We start from the raw sequence: 21716 nt of genomic DNA, 5'->3' as shown, positions 1-21716 counted from the left end.
GTGTGCAGGCCGCAGTGCGCTGGCCGCGGTGGCCATTGGAGGGTGAACCAATGGCAAAAGGAAGACCTTTCTCTCTGTCTCTCTCTCTCACTGTCCACTCTGCCTGTCAAAAAGTAAAAAAAAAAAAAAAAAAAGAAATGGCCTAAGCAATAAACCTATCAATTCACGTAGAATGCCTAGTAGTTCTAAGAGCATTTCTCTTCTTCTTCATACTATTTGTTGAACTCTTTACTTAACATAGAGTTAATCACATGTGTATAAAATCAACTGAAAGTAGATCTCAGTAAAAAATAAGAGTGGGAATAAGAGAGGGAGGAGGAGTTCTTAACTGTAAAGCAGTATAGTTCTGCATACATTCCTATAGACCTACTTCTAAGGTTACAATTTAAAAACTTGCCATGGTCGTGTACACATACCTATGTGGTCTATGGTCACAAAAGGCTTCCACAGCCTTGGCAGCCCATGGCAAGAGCTCATAAATAAGAAACACAAATAAGACATCAAAAATAAGAGTGTTAATTGTTAAAGGAACAACAGAAGTCACTGTGCACTTACTCCCCATGTAGGACCTCCGTCCTTAATGAGTTGTACTATGAGAATTGACTGCAAATCTTGTTCTAAAACTGTACTCTGTATGTTTGTGTGTGTGCATGGGTGCAAACTGTTGAAATCTATGCTTAAGCCGGCGCCGTGGCTCAACAGGCTAATTGTCTGCCTAGCGGCGCTGGCACACCAGGTTCTAGTCCCGGTTGGGGCACTGGATTCTGTGCCAGTTGCCAATCTTCCAGGCCAGCTCTCTGCTGTGGCCCGGGAGTGCAGTGGAGGATGGCCCAAGTGCTTGGGCCCTGCACCCCATGGGAGACCAGGAGAAGCACCTGGCTCCTGCCATCAGATCAGCACGGTGTGCCGGCCGCAGCGCACCAGCCGCGGTGGCCATTGGAGGGTGAACCAATGGCAAAGGAAGACCTTTCTCTCTGTCTCTCTCTATCCACTCTGCCTGTCAAAAAAAAAAAAAAAAAAAAAAGAAATCTATGCTTAACTATGCTTAACATGGAGTTGGTCCTCTGTATATAAAATCAAGCTAAAAATGAATCATAGTGAAGAAGGAGATGGGAGAGGGAGAGGAAGAGGGAGTTGGGATGGGAGGGTGGGTATGGGGAAAAGAACCACTATATTCCTAAAGTTATATCTATGAAAAAATCCATTCACTAAATAAAAACTTAAAAAAAAAAAAAAAAACTTGCCATGGGTCCCCAAATCCCATTAAGATGGGTGGTAAAAATACCATCTTAAGTGTTAAAGTGATGTTAATAGATAGGAGTAATTGTTAAAGTGATCATATAAAAAGGATCAAGTGCCTAGTAACAATAAAAGAATTAATAAGGAGAGAATGTTCCAACATGGGAAGCAGTGCACACTGCAGAATCATAGAACAACAATAGCTTTCTTTAAATAGCACTCTGTCCTCAGAATTAGCCCTTAAGGTATTCTGGTCTGGCTGAAAAGCCCATGAAAGCATTTCAGGCATGGAAAAGCCAAGACACTGTGGCAAAAAAATATCCTAGATGAAGGATCTCTGTGAGAGAGACCCTAGTAGAAAGAAGTGGCAATCAAAGAAGGATGACTTTTCTCTAAAGGGGGAAGAGAACTTTCACTTTGCTTATGGCGTTGTCCAAATACTGACAGAGACTGTGGATTTAAAAGGCTTCCATAGCCTTGGCAGCTCATGTAAGAGCCTCGGGTGATCACTGAGGTCATATATAAGAGTGTTAACTGTTAAATTAACAACAGGAGTCATACTGTGCACTTACATTCCATGCAGGACTTCTGTCCTCAATGAGTTAGGAGAATTAACTGTAAAACTTGTTCTCAGTCTGTGTCTATTAGTTACAGAGTTGGTTGTCTGTGTATAAAGTTAACTGAAAATGAATCTTAACAGAGAATGGGAGTGGAAAGGGAGGAGGAGTTAGGGTGGGAGTGGGGGTAGGAGTGGGAGGGCGGGTATGACTGGAAGAATCACTATATTCCTAAAAGTGACTTATGAAATTTGTACTCATTAAATAAAAGGTTTCTTAGGGAAAAAAATAAAAAAGATGAAAAAAAAGAGCACTTTTCAAGGGCCAGTGTTGCTGAAATGCAATACAATTCAACTGTGATGCAGTCTTACATTAAGCATGTGGCTAGACATCAGATTTGGGTCTCCCACGACTGTTTTCCTCTCCCAGTAAGATATCATCCAATTCTACTTTTTAAAAGGACTCAAATGAAGTTAGAAACTTACAAAGAGCTCATTAGCTACTGCTTCATGTTTGTTCTTGCACTGCATCTTCTCAATGCGTTCATTCAATTCTTTCAGTTTGTTATCAAATTGTTTGAAATTTATATTACAGATTTCCTGTTGAATCAAATGTTTGACCTAGAGTTTTAAGATAAAAAACAAGACATCTGAGGTTTCAATTTTTAAAGTTTAATTTTCTACATTTAAAAAAATTGCTTTGCTATTTTCTTAGATTTACTGTACTAATACTTTTATTTATACATTTATATACTAATATTTTTCATACTATACTAATAATTTTGCAGCACTTGAATATCAAACTCACCCAATGTTTAATATACAGATGTGTTCCATAAAAAGGAACTCTATTTATCTGAAAACCAGAGACTGATGAGAATAGTTGGTCTATAGTAGACATGGAACAAATTACACAAGTTTGAAACCTGACCCTGACATTAAAAAGCTACATAGCTTTTAGGAAGTCACAGCAGCTCTGGACTTCATTTTTCCTGTCTACAAATTGGTAGATATAATAAATGCTTACTGAATGAGTGATTATCAAAGGATTTATAAGAACATAGTAAAGTAATAGGTAACAGTTCCATAAAATGGAAAACAGTAAATTGATATGAGGGAAATATACATGTAAAATGATCACCATTACTAATATACCAATTTTTTTTTAAAGGGGTAGCTTTTTTATGTTAAAATTCAAAGTAGTCAGGGACAATACATGCCATTCTGACAAATTCTAGTAAATATCAAATGAAAAATTAATGCATTTCATTATCTGTTTTTCAAAGATTAGACTGGCTGGGTCCTGCACTGTGATGTACAGAGCTAAGCTGCAACCCAGGATGCAGGCATCCCATATGAGTAGCTGGTTCAAGTCCCTCCCTGCCAGTGAGTCCCAGCTGCTCCACTTCCAATCAAGCTCCCTGCTAATGTGTTTGGGAAAGCAGCAGAAGATGGTCCAAATCCTGTGGTCCCTGTCACTCATGTGGAAGACCAGGATGGTGTTCCAGGCCCTGGCCATCGCAGCCATTTTAGTGAACCAGCAGATGAAAGACCTCCCTCTCTACCTTACCCTCTACCCCACTTTCTCTATCATTCCCTCTAACTGCTTTTCAAATAAATAAATCTCTAAAAAAATTTTATTTAAATACACACTTAAAACAGCAGCTCTGAGCCACATTCAGAAACATTCATTGTAGTTTTTCACTCAGTGTGTAACTTCTTCCTGTAAGCAATTTTCCTATCAGAGTAAGTAGACTCTTAATAATGACACCTGCTGTGATATATTTCAGATATTAATAATTCTATCTTCTCCTAATGTCTTGCTTCATGGTGTTCAAAATTTCAGCACACAGTTCCTATGTTAAACTCTTATATTGATGTCACCAGAATGATCATATTCTGTAATCTTCCCTTCTTGTTTCCTATTACTCCCACTCCTTACTATTATCATCTATTGACTTCATCTATAAGCTTCACTCACATTTCTTCCCTGGTTTTTCAACATTATTAAGACATGATTGTCGTTCTTACTTTCACAACTTTTAAATGTTTGATTAAATGAATAAATGTTCAATATACATATATTTACTATATGTAAAAACATAGACTCATACAGTTTTTATTATAGCTATTACCTGTTACCCATGTATGGTTTCTATGGATCCCTATATGCTCGCCAGGTAACCTGCGGGGGTCAGTATGTGATGCTTATACCCAGATAAATCTTGGAGAGACATAACTACATGCTTCCAAGATGGAGACACATTTGCAGTGTTTCTCAAACTTCTCTAGTTAGGAAGTATCACATGAGATACCTGTTAAAGTCACAAATTCTGGGGCTGGCACTCTGGCTCAACAGTTTAAAGCTGATGCCTGTGGAGCCAGCATACCGTATGGGTACCAATTTTTGTTCTGACTGCTCCCCTTCTGATCCAGCTCCTTGCTAATGTGCCTAGGAAAGCAGCAGAGGATACCCCAAGTGCTTGGGACCCTGCACCCATGTGGGAGACCTGAAGAGGCTCCTGGCTTTGGACTGGCCCAGCTCCAGCCATTGAGGCCATTTGGGGAGTGATCCAGAAGACAGAAGATCTCTGTTTCTCCCTCTCTCTGTAATTGCCTTTCAAATCAATCAATCAATCAATCAAAAAAAAAAAAAAAAAGGAAAAAGAAATCACACTTTAAACAAGCACTCCTGGTGATTCAGATACAGGCAGAGCCTTAAATTTTATTATTTTGGACTAAATGCCCACCCAGGAGTGATTCCTCTTGGTCAGAGTTGATACTTGTTCTCATTTATAGTATTCATTATACAGAAGACACACTAACCTCCAACAAATACATCATAATGCCTTTTACCAAAAGTAATATGTCTAACATTAAGGAATCTAATGCAAATCCTAACTTCAATTTGCAGATGGCAGCCACGTTGGCCTAAAGTTTGTAGAAAGTATAAATCTGCCAAAGCTTTCTTAAAATATAAATTTATTTTTATTTATTTGAAAGGCAGAGAGAGAGGGAGAGGGAGAGGGAGGATGGATTCATGTACCAGCCAGGGCTGTGCCAGATCTTCACTCCCAATCTCCCATGAGCAGCAGGAATGTAAGTACTTGAGCCATCACTGCCTCCCAGGGTGTGCATTAGCAGGAAACTGGACTTGAAGCAGAAGTGGGACTTGATATTAGGTACTCTGATATGGGATGCAAGCATTCCAAGTGGCAGCTTAACTGGCTGCAACATAACATCCAGCCCCCAACTTTCTATGATGGTGAGAAAAGTGAACAGCTTGTACATTACATGACAAAATTCTTGTACTTTTCTAATTTAACTGCAACCAACTCAGCCAGTTTTGAGGTTATGATCAGAAATAACAGTGCTGGGACTCTCAGTAGAGAACAACATCAAAACAGGGGCCCCACATCAACAAAATACAAACATGATAAACACACAGACATGCTTTAGAGGCAGTTGTTTGAACAGGAATTACAATATGTTAGGGAAAGCTAGCTATTTAGATAGGAATAAAGAATTAGCTACTACCCAAGTTGTGTTTGGATAATGTACAAGAAACTTCTGAGGGTAGGTAACACAAACAATATTCCCTAAACTCAGTACAAAGAACTATTTTCTTTGAGTCAACCTGGGTCATATATTTTAGGAGGTAGACAGAAACAAGGAATATATTGATTTTTCTATGCCAGTGAAATCAAGTAGAAACACTAGTATTAGGACTGGTGTTGTGACGCAACAGATTAAGCCTCTACCTGAAATGCCAGCGTTCTATATAAGCACCAGTTCAAGTCCCAGCTGCTCTACTTCCCATCCAGCTTCCACTGATACACCTGGGAAAGCATCAGATGACCCAAGGATTTGGACTTGTACCACCCAGGTGTGAAACCAGAATGAAGTTCCTGGCTCTGGCCTGGCCCAGCTATCTGGGGAGTGAACCAGCAGAAGGATGCTTGCTCTCTGTACCTCTAACTCTGCCTTTCAAATAAATAATTAAAAGAAAAAAAAGAAAACAGTAGTGCTTTGGTTTCTGAAACAGCTTGTAGAATTATTTGGATAGGGAAATTTTGGTCCATTACAGCTGAGAGACATTCATCTATCAAGTAATGACTTTAGTGGTGCCAGTCAAGTAGTAATGAAATAGCAAAACACAATCATCAAAACAGGTCCTGATTAGAGTCAATATATTAAAATTGAAGCTCATTACACTTCTATTCACAGATGATCAGACATTAATGGAGACTGTAGTAGCATGATATAGAATGGGGAAAAATGAGTGTGCTTAATGATGCTTTAAAGCAAAATATCTGATAATGCAGTATATCCATGTAAATGTGGATATTAGGACAATTAAACCTGAATGCAATAGGATTTTACAATGGACTTCTGTGTTATTTTGAGTCTATGAAGGAGTGATCAATTGTGATGAGGTCTGCAAGCAGCTATAGCTGCAGTTCAAAGACCAATACAAAGACTGGACTGTTCAGCAAAGCTCCAGGTCATTTAGTGCATGACTCACACAGAGATCTGAGTGTAGAACTGACTGAAGACATTCTCTTAATACAACAGGACTGTACCTACAGATGATTCTCAGTTACTATGCCCAAGATGATTTTCTAGAAATCAGAGCTGTTTTGGATATTTAAAAAAATTATCTGTCCCTAATTGCTCTGTCTGCTAATTCAGTTTTCAAAAACCTATTTTCTATTAACAAAGTCATCTGTACTATGTCATTGTGGAGATCAGTTAATTTAACATTTGTACTCACCAAAAGTAAAAGTTTCTGAAGCAAATGTTTAAAGTCTCAATTTTTACCTTTTCCAGCAATGCTGTTTGCCTTTCTGGGGTTACACGACTATTTCCATTAATTTGCTCTGAAGTTTTCATGCGCTTAGCATTTTCTTTGTTTTCTGAAAACATCCTCTTCTTCTGATTTTGGCCTTAGAGAGATGCAAAATTAGAGATGTATATTCTTCCTTCTAGAGAAGGAAGAACTACCTAATTTAGGAACCCTCCAAGCAAATGGAAAAACCAAACTACTCCTTATATCCTAGGTAGGGTTCTGGTCTCAGATACATTGTCCTTTAACTTTATTAAATACATCTTTACCAATGAAAATTGAATAAATTATAGCATTTAATCATTTACAATAAGCAAATCATTCTGCTTACTTTTATGTGAGTACAGTTACTTAGTCCTACATATTCCTAATAGGTTATCCTATTATTACTTTTAAGTAATTTTAAATACATCTTGTTAAATGATGATCATTCTGTAGCTGAGACAAAAACAAAACAAAACAAAAACCTCAAGTTTCTTCTGTTTAAATAACATAAATACCCTACTTCTAATGCCGTTTCCTTTTGATAAGTTTCACTTCCTTTTCTCTATTAACAAAAATTGAGTCATTTTTGGTCCAAACTCTTGCCCAATTCCAAGAACTAAAATAAAGCCAATTAAGATCTGCAAAACTAAATTCGTTTTAATTTTCTCTTTTAACAATCCTTTAGCTCTCCTCATCAAGAATGACTCAGAAGAGCTGGCGTTGTGGCACAGTGGGCTAGGCCACCACCTGTGGTACCAGCATATCCTATAGGTGCCAGGGCATTTCCCTTATGTTTCACTTCTGATCCAGCTCCCTGCTAATATGCTGGGAAAGCAGAGGACCATGACCCAAGTACTTAGGCCCCTGCCACCCACGTAAGAGACACAGATGGAATTCTAGCTTCCAGCTTCAGCCTGGCTCAGCTCTAGCCACTGCAGCCATTTGGGGAGTAAACCAGCAGATGAAAGATCTCTTCTTCTCTATAACTCTGCCTTGCAAATAAATAAATCTTTTTTAAAAATGGTTTAAAACAAGATACTCTAAAAATAATTAGTCATCCTTTACTGTTTCCTTGTCTACACTCATATGTACTCTGTCGGTATCTGAGGCTTTAAAACCCCTCAAAGGAAAGTGACTATCTTAATTTCTCTAAAAGATGCATAAACATACACTTACTCTTATTTCCATCAGTGTCAAGTGATGATCGCCATTCTGATTCGGTACTTTCACAATTTGAAATGCTGGAATAACAGTTTTTATTGTATTCTTCACTTTTCAAAACTTTAGCAGCACAGTTGCTGGAACTGACTGAACTCAAGTTAGGTGTTTTTTCAATAGGCACAAAATCTGAATCTGAACTTAAAATGTCATTTTGCCTTTTATGAAGTGACACTGATTTGGAGCTTGTTTTTGAAAGGGAAATCATGTTGTCGATTCTCTTATCATCCAAGGTATTCATTTCTGTAGCCTTTGGCATTTGAAGTATACTACTCAATAGAGAGGGTGGCCACCAAATGGATTTCAGATGAGAATTCTTGTTATGTTCAAAAAAGGAACTTGTTACACTTGTATGATATTCAAAATGGCTTTCAGAAGTATCCCATGAATCTTTTGCTTTTTGTATACAGAGTTTGCTGGGAGAATCTATTGCTTTTCTTGGCTTTTGGTTAGGACATGTAACGTGTTCATTAACACATTCCAATCTGGCTTCTGAATCAACATTTTCTTCCACTGGTTTTATTAAATTCTGAGGGATTATTGTGTTTTTTTCTGAGGACACTGTATTTTTGTTAGAGTCCAAAGAGAAACCAACATTTTGAGACAGTCTAGATGTGCTTATTATGAAATCAGTACTTAAATTCAGATTATCAGTTGGAACATTACTCCCAGTTGATGCTGTTTTCAGTGCTTCAACATTCTTTGACTTATTCAGGATCTCTACTTGCTTCCGGCAACTTGTGGGCATTGTTTTTTTGGCTTTTAATATCTTCGGTTTACTTTTATCTAGATTCGCCATCTTTCATAACCTAAAATTTAAAATATCATAATTAAATGCTTTTCTCAAATAAATGTTATTTCCTTAACGATATTTAAATAATGTTAAGATTGTGGATCTCAAAATTTAGATAATTATTCCTATTAGAAATCACACTTTTGTCACTGAGAAACACACTTTTTTTCTAGAAATCTATGCTATATAAACTCAAATTTTATGAGTAAGCTTCTATTTAATACTAGTCCTGATAATTTATCTGATCATTTTTTGTTGTATCACATGAGCAATAAAACATTCACTGTTGATGTAATTATCCAAAATGGCCATCATTTAGATAACCTAAAGATTAGGTGGCATCTCTTCATAAAAATGAAAAACAATGCTTTGTATAGAACATTGTATCTTCTATATTTATTAGCACCCTTTAAGCTTTCCTAATGTTCAAATTTCCACAATAATCAGAGGTACAGTAATCCTTATACAAGCATTAAGATATGTAACATAAAAATGGAAGTTCAAATTTAACTTGGCTTACATAATATTTTTCATAATTTTAGTAAAAATCTGATACATCGCAAAGTAATTCAGTGTTGATCCCTCAGTATTCACATCATCTTTGATCAGAAATGTGGGTTAGTACATGGTTTAAAAGAAAGAAGTACTGCCAGATTACAAAGGCATAATAAAAGCAAGCAAAATGAATTATTGTATATTGAGGCACAATAGACTAGTTATCTAACAAATAGACTAATTATCTAAACAAACTCAAAGTCAGGAACAAGCAGCAGGCATTTAGCCTAGCAGTTAAGAGGCTATTTAAGGCATCCAAGTTCCAAAGTGGTTCACCTGGGTTTAATACTCAGCTCTGGCTCATAACTCCAGGGGTTGAATGCAAACCATGGGAGGCAAAAGTGATGGCTCAAATAACTGGATCCCTGGCACCGATGTAGGAAACCTGGGTGGAATTCCCAGCTCCCAGCTTCAGTCTCAGACCAGTCCAAGCCATTTGGGCATTTGGGGAGTTGTCTCTCACTCAAATGAATAAAATTTTTGAAAGTCAAAGAGTCTAGGGCGTAAGGCACAAATAACTCAGCCAAAAGTGCAAGAATAACTTTTTCATTTATCATTATCTAGTTTCTTACTTGAAGCTTTCTTTTACTATATTATTTTAATTGAAAATATTATTTGATAAGGAACAGTTACAGGTTTTGTGAGGCCTTAGGTTGAGGTAAATATTTAAAACAAGAAAATAAATTATGTATACACAGTGTAAGTTTTAAAAACCTGACATGTACTCTTATAAACATCATACAATCCATTAAGAGCCTGATAAGCCTATAGATTGTTTTATAGGTAGGATTGCACATTATTTGATTCTTTATGAATACAATTTTTTCATTATTTCCCATAGAGAAAATAGACAACTAAGTCTTCCCTTCAGTGTGATACTTTTTGCTAAAAAAAAAAAAAAAAAAAAGTTATCGGAATGCATAAAACGAGCAGCTTTCTCTAAGATGTAATTCTGTTGATACTGCTATATTTTGTGCCCTATAAACAAAAAAAATTTAATTACAAAGACAAAATATCTAGCAAAAAAGAAAATCAACATATGGTGAACTGATAATTGAATGTGCTGTGTCACTGAATATTTCTCACAAAAGTTCAGTTTTGACTAGAAACTCATGAGAACTAAGCCTTATACTTGAAATTGCAAACATCAGATGACTGGAAATTTTTCCTACTACTTCCTAGCTTCATAAATTTCAAATGTTGGCATCTCTGCTATTCATACATTTCAGGTGCCAGGCACCAAATATCACATTTACCTTACAATTATGCCAAAAGTCTATAATTACCTATTCTCAGAAGTGAACCATAAACATAACCTGTTAAGCCCAATCACAAAATTCTTTTTTTTTTTTTTTTTTTTACAGGCAGAGTGGATAGTGAGAGAGAGAGACAGAGAGAAAGGTCTTCCTTTTTGCCGTTGGTTCACCCTCCAATGGCCGCTGCGGCCAGCACATTGCGCTGATCCGAAGCCAGGAGCCAGGTCTCCTGGTCTCCCATGCGGGTGCAGGGCCCAAGCACTTGGGCCATCCTCCACTGCCTTCCCGGGCCATAGCAGAGAGCTGGCCTGGAAGAGGGGCAACCGGGATAGAATCCGGCGCCCCAACCGGGACTAGAACCTGGTGTGCCGGTGCCACAAGGCGGAGGATTAGCCTGTTAAGCCACGGCGCCGGCCGACAATCACAAAATTCTTAAGCCATTCTATTTTCAGGTAACACACAGGTAAGGAAAAATCAAGGTGAAAAGAATCATAAATTTTAAGTTACTAGGTAAAATATTTTACTTTTGTAAATCTTACAAAAATATCCAACCATGTGAACACATTGCTATGATCCTTCTCAAGGTCTTTTGGAAATGGCCTAAAGTAAGGCCCAAAATTTAAGTTTTCGGTTAAAATTTCTGTATTTGATGCATATAAAATATATGTAATATGTATGTTATGGACTTAATGTGGTTTATCCCCTCTAAAACTCATGTTAAAATTTAATCCTCATTATGGGATATTAAGAAGTGGAACCAGGTAGGACCTTTAAGAGGTAATTAGGGTTCAACCTTCAAAAATGAGTAATCCATTTATTCAATAAATGGTTTAATGGGCTACCTCCAGAGTGGGTCTGCTATAAAAGCCACTACTAGGTCTCTCACAAGCCCCTTATCTCCTACCAAATGATAACCTGCACTACATCAGTACACTGCAAAAAATAAGGCCATCCATCACAAGATGCAGCCCCTTGAGCCAAAACCTCTTTTCTTTATAACTTATTTACTTGCTATAACTGGAGGACGGGTAAGGTGGGAAAAATCACTATGTTCCTAAAGTTGTTTTTTTTGCAATGCATGAACTTTGTGTACCTTAAATAAAAGCTTTCTGGGGAAAAAAAATAAAAATTTCTTACTTAGTCTGTGGTATTGTGTTATTAGCGACAGAAAATGGACTAAGATATACAGATTTTAAAAATGTAGTCTTTTGAATCCCAGTATCTGTTTATGTATATTTATAAACCAATTCTAAAATTTATATGGAAATTCAAGGGACAAAGTAATTAAGATAGTCTTGAACTACAAAATAAGAAGACCTAAAATATTAGATATCACTTTTAAATAGGTGGTAGTAATAGAGGGAGTGGTACCAATGAAACAGTACAGGAATCCAAAAACAGCTTCACACATAGTTACCTGCCTCCAACAAAGGTGATATTGCAGTAAAACGGGAGAAAGGACGGTCTTGAATTAAGTAAACTGAATAAACATATTTTAATCTTTTATCACACACTGTATCTCAAAGTCAACTAAAAAATAATAAAGAACACGAACAAAATCAACTCCAAAAGCATGGCATATTTAAATGTGAACTGTAAAACGGGTTTTAGAAGAAAACCGGGGCCGGCACCGTGGCTCAACAGGCTAATCCTCCGCCTAGCGGCGCCAGCACCCCAGGGTTCTAGTCCCGGTCGGGGCACCGGGTTCTGTCCCAGTTGCTCCTCTTCCATTCCAGCCCTCAGCTATGGCCCGGGAGTGCAGTGGAATATGGCCCAAGTGCTTGGGCCCTGCACCCCATGGGAGACCAGGAGAAGCACCTGGCTCCTGCCTTCGGATCAGCACAGTGCGCCGGCTGCAGCGGCCATTGGAGGGTGAATCAACGGCAAAAAAGGAAGACCTTTCTCTCTGTCTGTCTCTCTGTCCACTCTGCCTGTCAAAAATTTAAAAATTAAAAAAATTTAAAAAATAAAAAAGAAGAAGAAAACTGGAGCACATTTTCATGCCTCTGCAGTGGTCAGATCCTTGTAAAAAGCTCTAAGGCTCACACACTGTGCACAGACAAAACAAAACATTTAAACAGGCACTTCACAAAAGAAATAAAAATGATGAATAGCAGATGATTAGGTACCCCATTTATCAAATAAAAGCATGTGAGATTCTTCTATGTATTACCCAGAATAACTAAAAATAAAAATACTAATAAGGCTTGGTGAAGATGTGGAGAAACTGGTGCTTTCATACAATACTGGTGGTAGCACAAATCTAGAACTGAATATATGTGCTCTGTAACTTGGCTCTGTCACTGCTAGATAATAATGTCTGCAAATGTATCTACCTGGTCAAAGTGCAAAAATGTTCTTTGGTAACACTACAATCTCCAGAAAGCAGAAAGCAGTCACGTACCAATCAGTAGCACAACAGAGTAATAAATTAAGTATATTAGAAGCTGGGGTTGTGATGCAATAGGTTAAGCTGCCGCCTCTAACACGGGTGAACATCAGTTCAAATCCTGACTGCTCTACTTGCAATCCAGCTCCTTGCTCTGATGCCTAGGAAAGCATCAGAAGATGGCCAAATACTTACGCTCCTGACACTCACATGAGAGACTGAGTTGTCAGCCTGGACCGGTCACTGCAGTCATTTGGGGAGTGAAGCAGCAAATGGAAGATCAATCTTTCCCTCTCTCTCTCTTTTTTCTCTTTCTCTCTTTTTCTCTCTCTTGCTTTGCCTTTCAAATCAAATAAATAAATAAAAGAATAAGACACTACGAGCCCTCCAAAGGAACTTTACCATACTTCAATAGTAGAAGGTGAAGATGAAGACAGGGTAGACACCAGAAATGCAGTACTGAAAATTGATCATCAGATTACTTAGAAGCAACCAGAGCAAATTCATGAACTAAAATGAAAAATTTTCTCATGATGTTAAAATAGTAAAAGAAAAATCAGAATGAAATTCTATAAACAAAAAACTAAATAGTTAAAATAAAAAATGCAGTGAAAAGTATTAACAACAGAGTAGACAGGAGAGAATATCAAAACTAGAAGACAAAGTTCTAAAAATTTTACATTCAGACCAAAAAATAGAATAAATTAGAAAACTAAGGAACACTGTTGGAGATCTACAAGATACAATCTAATGACCTAATATATGGGTCCTACAAGTTACTGAAAGAGTGAGAGAAAAGATTAAAAGGCTTTTTTTAATGAAATAACAACAGAAAACTTCACCAATTTGGAGAAAGAAAGGGAACTTCAAATACAAGAAGCACACAGAATTCCCAATAGACACAACAAGAAAAGATCTTTATTACAACACATTGTAGTAAAACTCTTCACAATAGAACATAAAGAAAAGATTCTAAAATGTGCACAAAGAGAAATGCCAGATGATATTCAATGGAATCCCAATTAGACTCAAAGCAGACTTCTCACCAGAAAGCCTACAGGCTAGGAGAGAATGTTGAGATATATTCCAAGTCCTTAGAGAAAAAAACACAGAATACTATACCTTGAAAAGCTCTCATTTATCAATGAAGGTGAAATAAAGATTTTTGATATCAAATGGAAATTGAAAGAATTTGCAACTACTCGCACAGACCTACAAAAGATGCTCAAGGATATGTTACACACAGAAACAGGAACATCACTATGAAAGAAGGTGAAGGTTGAAAAACACCCAGTAAAAGTACAAAGGAAACACAAAGTAAAAAAATAGGACTAGTAACGGAAATATGGCAGGGCAAAACAGTTACTTAACAATAGTCACCCTGAATGTAAAAGGTCTCACTTCTCCAGTTAAAAGATACAGATTGCCTGAATGGGATAAAAAAGAAAACTCATGTATTTGGTACCTACAAGAAGGATCTCTCACCAACAAACAGGCATGCAAACTGAAAATGAAAGGATAAAGGTATCCATGACAACAGAAACCAAAAAAAGAGCTGGTGTAGCCATCCTAATATCAGACAAAATAGACTTTAACACAAAATTGTTAAAAGAGGCAAAAAGGGCACTCTGTAATGATTCAGGAATCAATTCAACAGGAAGATGTGACTATTATAAATGTATATGCACCTAATTACAGGGCACTTGGCTATGTAAAAGAAATGTTAAGGGATCTAAAGGGAGACACAGACTCAAACAATAACAATGGGGGACTTTAATACCCACTTTCAGCAATGGACAGATCAACCAGATGGAAAATCAGCAAGGAGACAAAAGACTTAATCGACACTATAGACCAAAGAGACCTAAGGGTATCTACACAGCTTTCCACCCTACAGGAACAGAATATACATTCCTCTTAACAGTGCATGGAACCTTCTCTAGAATTGACCACATGCTAGGCCATAAAGCAACTCTTAGCAAATTAAAAAAAAAAAAAAAAAAAAACTGGAATCATACCATGCATATTCTCTGACCACAACAGAATGAAGTTGATAATCAACAACTCAGGAATCCCCAAAACATATACAAGCACATGGAGACTGAACAACATGCTCCTGAATGAACAGTGGGTCACAGAAGAAATCATAAGAGTAATCAAAAAATTTCTGGTAACAAATGAAGATGACAATGCAATATATCAAAACTTATGAGATACAGCAAAAGCAGTGTTAACCTACCTAACCTACCTAACTTAGGTAGGTCATATGTGCCCAGGAATCCATCCATTTCTTCTAGGTTTCCCGTTTTGTTGGCATACAGTACTTTATGGTAATTTCTGATGGGGGCTGGCACTGTGGTGTAACGGGTAAAGCTGCTGCCTGCAGTGCCAGCATCCCATATGGTTCAATTCCTGCCTTTCAATATAGTCCTAGAAGTTCTAGCCAGAGCCATTAGACAAGAAAAAGAAATCAAAAGGATACAAGTAATGAAGGAGTAAGCCAAAATATCCCTATTTGCAGATGACATGATCCTATACATAGGGGATCCAAAAGAAACCACTAACAAACTATTGGAACTCAGAGAACAGTTTGGAAATGTAGCAGGATATAAAATTAAGACCCAAATATCAACAGCCTTTGTACATGCAGACAATTCCACAGCTGAGAAAAAGCTCCTAAGATAAATCCCATCCACAATAGCTACCAAAAAATCCAATACCTTGGAATAAATTTAACCAAAGATGTTTATGAGGAGAATTATAAAACATTAAAGAAAGAAATAGAAGATGACACTAAAAAATGGAACAAATCTTCCATGTTCATGGATTGGGAGAATCAATAGCATCAAAATGTCCATACTACCAAAAACCTTTTACAGATTCAATGCAATACCAATCAAAATACCAAAGACACTTTTCTCAGATATAGAAAAAATGATGGGGGCTGGCACGATGGTGTAATGGGTAAACCTGCTGCCTGCAGTGCCAGCATCCCATATGGGCACCGGTTCAATTCCTGGCAGGTCCACTTCTGATTTAGCTCTATATGGCCGGGAAAGCAGTAGAAGATGTTCCAAATCATTGGGTCCCTGCACCCATGTAGGAGACCCAGGAGCTCCTGGGTTCTGATCAGCACACCTCCAGCCATTGCAACCACTTGGCTAGTGATCCAGCAGATGGAAGCGCTCTCTCTCGCTCTCTCTCGCTCTCTCTCTCTGCTTCTCCTTTTCTTTAACTCTCACTTTTAAATAAGTAAAGTAAATCTCTTTAAAAAATAGAAAGAATGATTAGAAATTTACATTGAAACACAAGAGACCCCAAATAGCTAAAGAAATCTTATACAACAAAAACAAAGCTGGAGGCATCAAAATAGCAGATTTCAATCATACTACAGGGCAGTTATAATGAAAAAAGCTTGGTATTGGTACAAAGACAGATGGATAGAACAATGGAACAGAATAGAAACACCCAAAATCAACCCAAGCATCTACAAACAACTTATTTTTGACAAAGGTTCTAAAATCAACCCCTAGGGCAAGGACAATCTCTTCAACAAATGGTGCTGGGAAAACTAGATCGCCACATGCAGAAGCATAAAGCAAGACCTTAACCTGACATCTTTCACCAAAATCCACTCACAATGGACTAAAGACCTAAATCTATGACCCAACACCATCAAATTATTAGAGAACATCAGGGAAACCCTGTAAGATATCAGCATAGGCAAAGACTTCTTGGAAAATGCTCCGAAGGCACAGGCAATCAAAGCCAAAATCGACAAATTGGATTACATCAAACTGAGAAGCTTCTGCTCTACAAAAGAAACAATCAGCGAGGTGACGAGACAACCAACAGAATGCGAGAAAATATTCACCAACTATACAACTGATTAAGGATTAATAACCAGAATATATAAAAGAGATCAAGACATTCAACAACAACAAAACAAACAATCCCATTAAGAAATGGGCAAAGGACTTAGACATTTTTCAAAAGAGGAAATCCAAATAGCCAGCAGACACATGAGAAAATGCTCAGGATCGCTAGCCATCAGAGAAAGAGATCAAAACCACATGAAGTTTCACCTCATCCCAGTTAGAGTGACTTTCACACAGAAATCAACAAATGTTGGTGAAGATGTGGAGGGAAAGGTACCCTAATCCATTGTTAGAGGCAGTGCTAACTGGTAAAGCCAATATGGAAGATAGTGTAGATATACCTCAGAGGTCTGAATACAGACCTACCATATGACCCAGCCATTCCACTCTTTGGAATCTACATAGGGGAAATGAAATCAGCATATGAAAGAGCTCTCTGTGTCTCCATGTTTATTGCAGTGCAATTCACAATAGCAAAGTTATGGAATCAACCTAAATTCCCAATAACTGAAGGCTGGATAAAGAAATTATGCAGTATATACACCTTGGAATACTACATAGCAGTAAAAAAAAAAAAAATGCAGTCAGGTCATTTGCAACAAAATGGTTGAAACTGGAAAACATCATACTTAGTTAAACAAGCCAGTTCCAAAGCGACAAATTCTATGTGTACTCCCTGACCTGTGATAACATAGCACCTTAAAGACAACATGTAGAAACGAAATGGACACTCTTGAGAAAATTATTTGGAACAGGCCTTCTCTCAACTGCTGAGGAACAGCTTCTCATTCTATATTTTTGACTATTTTTTCCTTTATAATATTTTATTCATCTTTTTCATATGAATCACTAAACACTATACTTTTTTTTTTTGAAAGGCAGAGTTAGAGAGAGAGAGAGAGACAGAGAGAAAGGTCTTCCTTTTCCGTTGGTTCACCCCCCAAGTGGCCGCTATGGCAGGCGCACCGCGGCTGATGCACTGCGCTGATCCAAAGCCAGGAGCCAGGTGCTTCTTCCTGGTCTCCCATGGGGTGCAGGACCCAAGCACTTGGGCCATCCTCCACTGCACTCCCGGGCCACAGCAGAGAGCTGGAATGGAAGAGGAGCAACCGGGACAGAATCCGGCCCCCCACCGGGACTAGAACCTGGGGTGCCGGCGTCGCAGGCGGAGGATTAGCCTAGTGAGCCGCGGCGCCGGCCTAAACACTGTACTTTTAATAGAGTTAATCATATATGTATAAAGTTAAGTATAAACAGATCTTAGTGAATAAGGGTGAGAATAAGAAAGGGGAGAGGAAAAGGGGTGGGAGTGTGGGTGGCAGGGCTCGCACAGTAGGAAGAATTACCAAGATCTTAAAGTTTTAATTATGAAATGTATGAAGTTCACAACTGCAAAGCAGTGTAGTTGTACATACATTCCTATGGACTTACTTCTAAAGGTAAGGCTTAACAACTAGGCATAGGACCCCCAAATCCCTTAAGCTGGCTGATAAAAATAGAACCTTAAGGGGCTGGCACTATGGCGTATCAGGTAAAGCCACCGCCTGAAGTGCCAACATCCCATATGGGCACCGGTTTAAGCCCTGGCTGCTCCGCTTGTGATCCAGCTCTCTGTTATGGCCTGGGAAAGCAGAAGATGGCCCAAATGCTTGGGCCCCTGTACCCAAGAGACCCAGAACATCAGAGACCCAGAACAAACTCCTGGCTCCAGATTGGCTCAGCTCCGACCGTTACAGCCATTTGGCTAGCAATAAAGCAGATGAAGACCTTTCTCTCTCTACCTCTCTGTAACTCTTCCTTTCTAATAAAAAATAAACCTTAAATAAAACAGAGTAGCTTAAGTGTTTTAAAGATGAAAAGGAGAGGAAAAAGTGGTAAAGTGACTGTATAGATAGGATTAAGGTAAAAGTGATCGTATGAATAGGACTAAGTGTTTAGAAACAATAGACAGAATTAAAAAGGAGTGAAGGCTCCAACATGGATAGTCCATACAGCAGACTCATATAATGACAATTGCTTTAAGTAGCATTCTGATGTCAGAATCAGCCCTAAAGGCATTCCAGTGTGGCTAGAAAGCCCTGACAGAGCATTTCAGGCACAGAAAGCCAAGACACTCTGGAAAAAAAATGTCCTACATTATGGATCCCTGTGAGTGAGACACTAGTGGAAAGAAATGGCCACCAAAGAAGGATGTACTTTTCTCTGATGAAAGGATAGAACTTCCACTTTGCTTATAACCTTGTTGAACCAGTGGATCCCAAAGGCTTCCACAGCTGAAGCTGCTCATTTCAAGAGCCTTGGGTGATTGCTGCTGTCATACACAAGAGTGTTATTTGTTAAATAAACGAGAGTCACTGTGCACTAACTTCCCATGCAGGACCGCTGTCCCTAAAGAGTTACATCATGAGATTCAATAGTAAAACTTGTTCCCAAGAATCACTTCCATTCAGGCTATTAAATAGAGGATCATATTATGTCTCATAAGTTAGTTATGTCAGGGCCAGTGCTGTGGAGTACTTCACTGCCTCTGCCTCTCTATAACTCGGCTTTTCAAATAAATCTTTTTTTAAAAAAATTATGTCTAAGAGCTCACAAGAGGTATACCATCCTTGAGTTCTTCTTTAAAGACAATTAAGTTTCTAAAAGGAAAAAAGGGGAAGGAAGGAAAGGAAAAGGGGGGAAAAAAGCAAAATCACCTTTGAGAAGCAGTACATAGAACAGCCCTTGTCTAGACTGTTGACGAGCAGTTCTCAGGTTTTTTTTTTTTTAATTCCATTATTTTTTTTCCTTCCTTTCTGTTTCTTTTTCTTTCTCAGACTAAGCAGAAGAGGGAGGAGGAAGGGGGAAATGTGTAAGAGGGTGGGAAGAATTACTATGTTTCTAATCTTATATTTATGATACAAATTTTTAAAAGTTCAATGCAATTCTTACCAAAATTCTAATGACACCTTTCATATAAGTCTTAAAATAGATCATTCATGTGCAGCCACAAAACACTGTGAATAGCTAAAGCAATCTTGAGTAAAAAGAACAAAGCTACGGGAATCACATTAGAGAATTTCAGAATATACTACAAAGCTTTAGTAATCAAAACTGCATGGGCAGGTGCTGCAGCAACAGGCTAATCCTCCGCCTAGTGGCGCCAGCACCCCGGGTTCTAGTCCCAGTCAGGGCGCCGGATTCTGTCCCAGTTGCTCCTCTTCCATTCCAGCCCTCTGCTGTGGCCTGGGAGTGCAGTGGAGGATGGCCCAAGTGCTTGGGCCCTGCACCAGCATGGGAGACCAGGAGAAGCACCTGGCTCCTGGCTTCAGATCAGTGCAGTGCACTGGTCGCAGCGCCGGCCGCAGTGGCCATTGAGGGGGTGAACCAACGGCAAAAGGAAGACCTTTCTCTCTGTCTCTCTGTCCACTCCGCCTGTCAAAAACAAAAAACCCTGCATGGTACTGGCATAGAAACACACACACAGACCAATGGAACACAAGGGAACTCAAAGTAAGCCCATACATTGTGTTTCAATTGATTTTTTACAAAATCTCAGTAACACACAATGGGAAATGGACAGTCTGTTTTCAATAAATGGTGTTAGGAAACCTGGACATCCACATACAGAAGAAATTAGGCTTTCACTGTACAACATATATGAAAATCAACTTAAAATATACTAAATACTTAGATATTAAGACTTGAAACTATAAAACTACTACTAGATTAGGTAATGATTTGGGCGGGGAGGATATAGCACAGGCAACAAAACCAAGAACAAACAAATGGGATTAGTGTTAGGGTAAAAGAACCCCTACCCCACCCAGTTCAGCTCAAACTAAAATGTACACTTAAGTTTTCTTTCCGCCCAATCATCTTTTATGGGAACTCTTCACACCTTGTTCTTAGAACATATCATTCTGTTTGCTTCCTGTCTACTTGTTACAGGCAACCACAAGACTTGTCAGATACCACTGTTGGTATCTCCATCTCATGCAGCCTTAAGCCCAACTTATGTAAATACATCCTTCAAGTTTCTCAGTGCTGCTGCTTCTTGAGACATAGCCCTTCACAGCCTTTCCTCTGGGAAGTAAAACTTAATTCATCTCCCCAGGCTTTTAGAGCTGGTGCTTCTTGTTTGTCTACACATTTGCTCTTCTTCATAGCCTTCTCTTTGCCCTATGCCGTTGCTTAAGGCACTGCCCTCCCTCTATAAAGTAAAACTTTGTCAATAAATTACAGGTAAACTAACCTTGATCACCCTGTATATCTTCAGTCACTGAATACCTGTCAATTATATCAAACAAGCAGTGTCAACACAGCAAAGTAAAGAGACAACCTAAAAAATGGGAGAAAATATTTTCAAATCATGTATCTGATAAGGGGTTAAGATGCAAAATATATAGGGAAGTATTGCTATCTTGGTATTACCAAGTTCTTTGATTCATGTTTAATTTAGGTCTTTAGTTTCTTTCAATATTTTGTAGTTTTCAGAATGTATACCTTATAAATTCTTTAGATGCTATTACAAATCAAAGCTTTCTTAATTTCATTTTTGGACTGTTCATTACAAGTACAGATGCTCCTTAACAATGGAGTTACATCCTGAAAAGCATCCAGTACCCTGACAAACCCAGTAGACAAGATGTTAAATCAAAAGCTGAAACATCACAAGTCCACATGCTAATATAGGAGCTATATGTAATAAAACCCACTATAAATTAGAAAAGCTGTCTTTGACAACATGTGGAAATAACAGACTTTTATACAATCATCTTGTATTTTGCAACTTTGTTGAGCTTGTCTTTATCATCAAGTTTTTCACAGATTCCTTAGGATTTTGTACATGTCATTTATATCTAACCTCTTCCTTTTCAATCTCAATTTTTTAAAAAAGATTTTTATTTGAAAGCCACAGTTGTGGAGAGGGAGACACACAGAAAGAGAACATCTATCTGCTGGTTCACTAACAAAATGGCCAAGGCTGGACAAAAGCCAGGAACCAGGTATCCCATGTGG

The 21716-nt window shown here is 38.2% G+C and overlaps 1 protein-coding gene across 4 annotated transcripts in view; it reads right to left on the bottom strand.

The window, feature by feature from the left end:
• The window catches only part of ATF7IP2 (activating transcription factor 7 interacting protein 2), a 70176-nt gene that overhangs the window by 36694 nt on the left and 11766 nt on the right, over positions 1–21716 (bottom strand). For 3 of the 4 annotated variants that reach the window (XR_009864753.1, XM_062180956.1, XM_062180955.1), the window contains exons 2-4: positions 7803–8653; positions 6617–6741; positions 2282–2416 (exon numbers count right to left, since the gene is read on the bottom strand). Coding sequence is in view for 3 of the 4 variants with exons in the window: in XM_062180956.1 (XP_062036940.1) it covers positions 2282–2416; positions 6617–6741; positions 7803–8643 (1101 nt within the window). In the remaining variant the exon portion in view is untranslated. The remainder of the gene's footprint in view (positions 1–2281; positions 2417–6616; positions 6742–7802; positions 8654–21716) is intronic. The other variant, XM_062180957.1, reaches the window with a different exon arrangement.

This window comes from Lepus europaeus, chromosome 21, assembly GCF_033115175.1.
Source record: "Lepus europaeus isolate LE1 chromosome 21, mLepTim1.pri, whole genome shotgun sequence".
Lineage (NCBI taxonomy): Eukaryota > Metazoa > Chordata > Mammalia > Lagomorpha > Leporidae > Lepus > Lepus europaeus.
The sequence above is the reverse complement of the archived record's forward strand: the minus strand, read 5'-3'. Positions and strand labels throughout refer to the sequence as shown.